This window comes from Solanum pennellii, chromosome 1, assembly GCF_001406875.1.
Source record: "Solanum pennellii chromosome 1, SPENNV200".
NCBI classification, from domain to species: Eukaryota; Viridiplantae; Streptophyta; class Magnoliopsida; order Solanales; family Solanaceae; genus Solanum; species Solanum pennellii.
Window position 1 is genome coordinate 93,796,142 of NC_028637.1, and position 4,131 is coordinate 93,800,272.

Genomic DNA, 4,131 nt, shown 5'->3' on the forward strand with positions numbered 1-4,131 from the left:
TATATATATATATATATTATTTTCACTATTTTTTCACTTTAATTTAAACCACATGAAAAAAAAGTTGGTATGAAATCTCAAAAGACATGAACGAATTGGTCGAGTGTTAAGTATTCTTTATCTTAAATTTTAAGTTTGTGTATTTGAATTACTAAAATAGGAAGAAAAAAGCAGGTGTCATCTTTTAGGGAGGGGTTAAAAGATTACGATTTAAATCATCAATAGAGAGAAAAATGTGTGATCTTCTGAGAAAGGGTTAAACAAATACAAAAATAAAAACAAACATTTCAAATATTACTTCTTTCATCTCAAATTATGTCGCACTTTCTAAATATATTTTTCTCAAATTATTTGTTATTATAGGAACTCTAAGACAAAACTTAATTTTTTATTTTATTTTACCCTTATAGTTATTGTTATTGAAGGCTATAAACAAGTAAATTATAAGATGATGTTGTGATGATTATTTAAATATAAATAAAGAATAAATTAGTTTTTAGAAATTTCAATAAATATTTTTTAAGAAATGTATAAAAAAGTCATAACAAATAATTTAAAAGAAAAAAGTAGTATCAATCAAGCTCTAGATTTAATATGTATATATATTCAGTGAGATCTTAATATAAGTATATTGTATAAACAAAATTATTGAATTCAATTGATATGGACTTTTGGGCAACACGATTTGGAGAAATTGATGTTTGAAAAGATATTTTTACATATAAATTATCAAGGGGTGTGAAGGAATTAAAAGCAGATAACTCTTTTAATTTCTAAAAAGTTTTATCTATTTCGAAGTTCCTATTATGTATCCCCTAAAGAGTATTAAGGTTAGGGAGGGTCGAATTAATTCATAAAATTATAATTCATTCAATTTATTTATGTTTAAACATGTTAATAGTTTCTTTATTTATTCATTGGATTTTTTTTTGACTCACTTAGTAAATTCATTTTAAAATTAGGCTAGCATGTCATTTAAAATTGACCTATAACAAATCTTATCTAAATTTTATTTTTTAAAATTATTTTTTATTTGATTTATTTATATAGTCATAATATTAGGGGGGAAACTTATTAGGTGCTCACTAGTCATAAGAAAACTAACTTTGAATTTAAAATAATAAAAATCAAGCCATAAGTTGGGTTATGACTCAACTTTTAGATTATTTTAACTCAAACAATATTTATGTGGATAAATGACCTATTTATTTATTAACTAAATTTGATTAGCGTTCTTAAACCTAATCCGGCCTATTTAACGTCTCTAATCACAGAGGAAGATAAAATAGTACTCATTGCTAACAGTATCACACATTTTTTTAATGATGCATAGCAAGTATTTATAATATTTTTATTTTTAACCAAAAAACAAATTCAGATTCTTTTTGTCTTAATTTTTACGATACAGTTTGAATTTGGATCGATGAACCTTTTTTTTACTTTGATTGTACATTTTAGACATACAATTATAATGTTTTTGAAAAGTAAATTTATATATTATGAAACTATATAATAAGTATCCATTTAAAATATCTCAATGGCATATAAATAATTCACGGTTGTCAAAATCGACTTTAGAAAAAGAAGAATAAATTGTGGTAAAAGATTTTCATATTTGATTTTCGAAATCTGAAGTATGTCATATAAATTAAGACAGAGATACAGACTCTGAGTACTTGATTATGATTAGGTACCTGGGATGAAGGCTATTCTTGACAACTTTCTGACCATATTTTCTCCATTTATATCCATCATCAAGAACATCAATGTCACTCCTTGTTTGGAAACAAAATCTTGGTTCTCTTAACTTTCTTCTTATCTTCACTTTTCCTTTGTCTGAAGATGAACTCTTCCACCTTACATTATTTAGAAATGAAATAATGTTGCTTGCTAGTAAACTAATAAATTGATGAACTTATATGACAACAATATAAATTTATATATACTTGTGCTAGCAAAATAAATTAAACAAGTCTTATCATATGTGAGTTGAATTTTATCATGATGTGGGTACAAATATATTTATAGTTGAGCATTATAATATGTATAGTGGATCTAGCTAGCACTTGTCCTCCTCAAAATGCACAACACCCTAGCTCCACACCACATATTATATAGTACAAACCATAGTATTTATATATATACACACACTTTGAAATAGTGTCATTATTAAAGAGCAAGAGAGACATTTCAAGAAAACATGATAGCAAAAATCTATCTGCATGAATGCCTTGCTAGATCTCTTTTCAGGTTTTAATGTAAATCATTAAGAAGCTTCTAGAGAGGTAGTACTACTAAATAGTGGAGTTGAAAATAAAGTTAGAGACTTTTTTTTCCTTCAAAGTCTTTGTCGGAAACTCATTAGTCCGATTAATTTTGATACTCGCGATGAAAAATTCATAATCTAACTCCAATTCACCCTTTTTTAATTAAATCGCGCTATAAAAGTGCTCTTTATTAGGAAGAGAAAATCATTCCCAAAGAGTCTAAACTCTAATTAAGTATGAGAAAATTTCTATCATCCATCACATGTTACGCTTCGATCTAATTATTTTTTAATTATATAATGGAATGAATTAAGCATAAAATAGTGAGGTTAATAATTTTTTAAAAAAAATTGAAGAAGAAGAAGTATGCATGAATAGTTGTGAGAAAGAGTAAATAGATCATAATCTTTAGTTTTTCCCCTTTTGTGAAAACCAAAATAAATCAGAATGTTAGAAGAAATTAAGATATTTAACTTCTATATGATGAAATAAAACATAACAAGCCGCAATTCATAGCGCGAGAATCGATGTAACATTTTTTTGAAAATAAATTAGTAAAACGTTATAGAGAAATAAATTAATACCATGAATTGTTACCCTCACTGGCATTACCGCTGCAATTTTCGTCATTAATACCCTTGGGATCTACTGTTTCCACCTACACGTAAAAATTAAACAAAACGAAGAAATTATTACGAAAGAAAATCGAGAAACCCTAACGCGTTTGCTATGTTATCTTTCACCAGCACAGATTTACGATTTAAGTTATAAATCATTCGAATTTACCTGTTCGTTGTTGTTCCAAGAAGGTCTATTCACAAGTAATTGACTGTGACTAAACCCTAGACCACCAGCAGCAGCAGCAGCAGCAGCGTTTGTATTGACGGCGGCAGATGGCGTAACACTTACGCTGGCGGCGGCGGCAGCTTGAAGAGAGTGAGAAGATTGTGATGAAGGAGGTAAGAAGGTTAAGTTATTATGATCTGCAAAGTGTATAAATCCCAATTCATGATGAATATTATTTGTTGCTGCTGTGGCTGAGGATGAAGATGAAAAAGATATTTGTAAATTATAATTGTTTAACTGATTTCTTTCTTCACTGCCCCTTTCCATTAATTCCTCTTCTTCTAATATTCCAAACTACTTTTTCTTCTTTTGAACAATTACTTGTTGTTGTTGATGATGGTGAACTAATTATTGAGGGATCGGATGTATTTTGTGAATTGCATGTATTCGTACTCCGTGTGGGGTTTCATTTTCAAGTAGAATGATGTTTTTTTTCTTTCACCAACATATATTGGAAATAGAAATATATATATTTATATTTGGTCAACTGGTAAACGCTATAAGGAATGTAAAATAAAATATTATATACTCCCTCAGTCCCTATTTATATTTCAATTTATATTTATTCGCTATTTACTTGTCCATTTTAACAAATTAAGAAAGGACAATAATTTTTTATTATCTAATATACCCTTATTTTAATTCTAGAAAATTTCTAGTACTACTAAGTTGTAATGCAATGCTTTTTAGAATCTGAAAATACATTTATTATACTTGGGGAGTTGCATAATTTTTTAAGTTAAGATAAAATTGTAACTAATATGATATAATTGATGCATTAATATGTGTGCCACTTCTAAAGTAGACAACTAAATAGAAACAGACGGAGTATATATATATATATGTAAAAAAAAATATTGTCACGGACAATTTTCTTCCGGAAGGGTTGATTTTTGGGGTTAAAGTTTAGACTTAAAGTTTTTTTTTAAAAAAAAGGAATTTTGAAAATTATGATTTAAAATAAAGTCAGATATAATTGTGTCACAGTGTAATGTGTTTGGTATGAAGGAAATAATTT

At 27.3% G+C, this 4,131-nt stretch overlaps 1 protein-coding gene across 1 annotated transcript in view; it reads right to left on the reverse strand.

Annotated features, from left to right (window-relative positions):
- LOC107027932 (probable WRKY transcription factor 12) overlaps positions 1-3,547 on the reverse strand; it is a 5,971-nt gene extending 2,424 nt beyond the window's left edge. The window contains exons 1-3 of the mRNA XM_015228989.2: positions 3,054-3,547; positions 2,852-2,925; positions 1,695-1,856 (exon numbers count right to left, since the gene is read on the reverse strand). Coding sequence (XP_015084475.1) covers positions 1,695-1,856; positions 2,852-2,925; positions 3,054-3,380 — 563 coding nt within the window. The 5' untranslated portion in view covers positions 3,381-3,547. The remainder of the gene's footprint in view (positions 1-1,694; positions 1,857-2,851; positions 2,926-3,053) is intronic.
- Between the last annotated feature and the right edge of the window lie 584 nt (positions 3,548-4,131).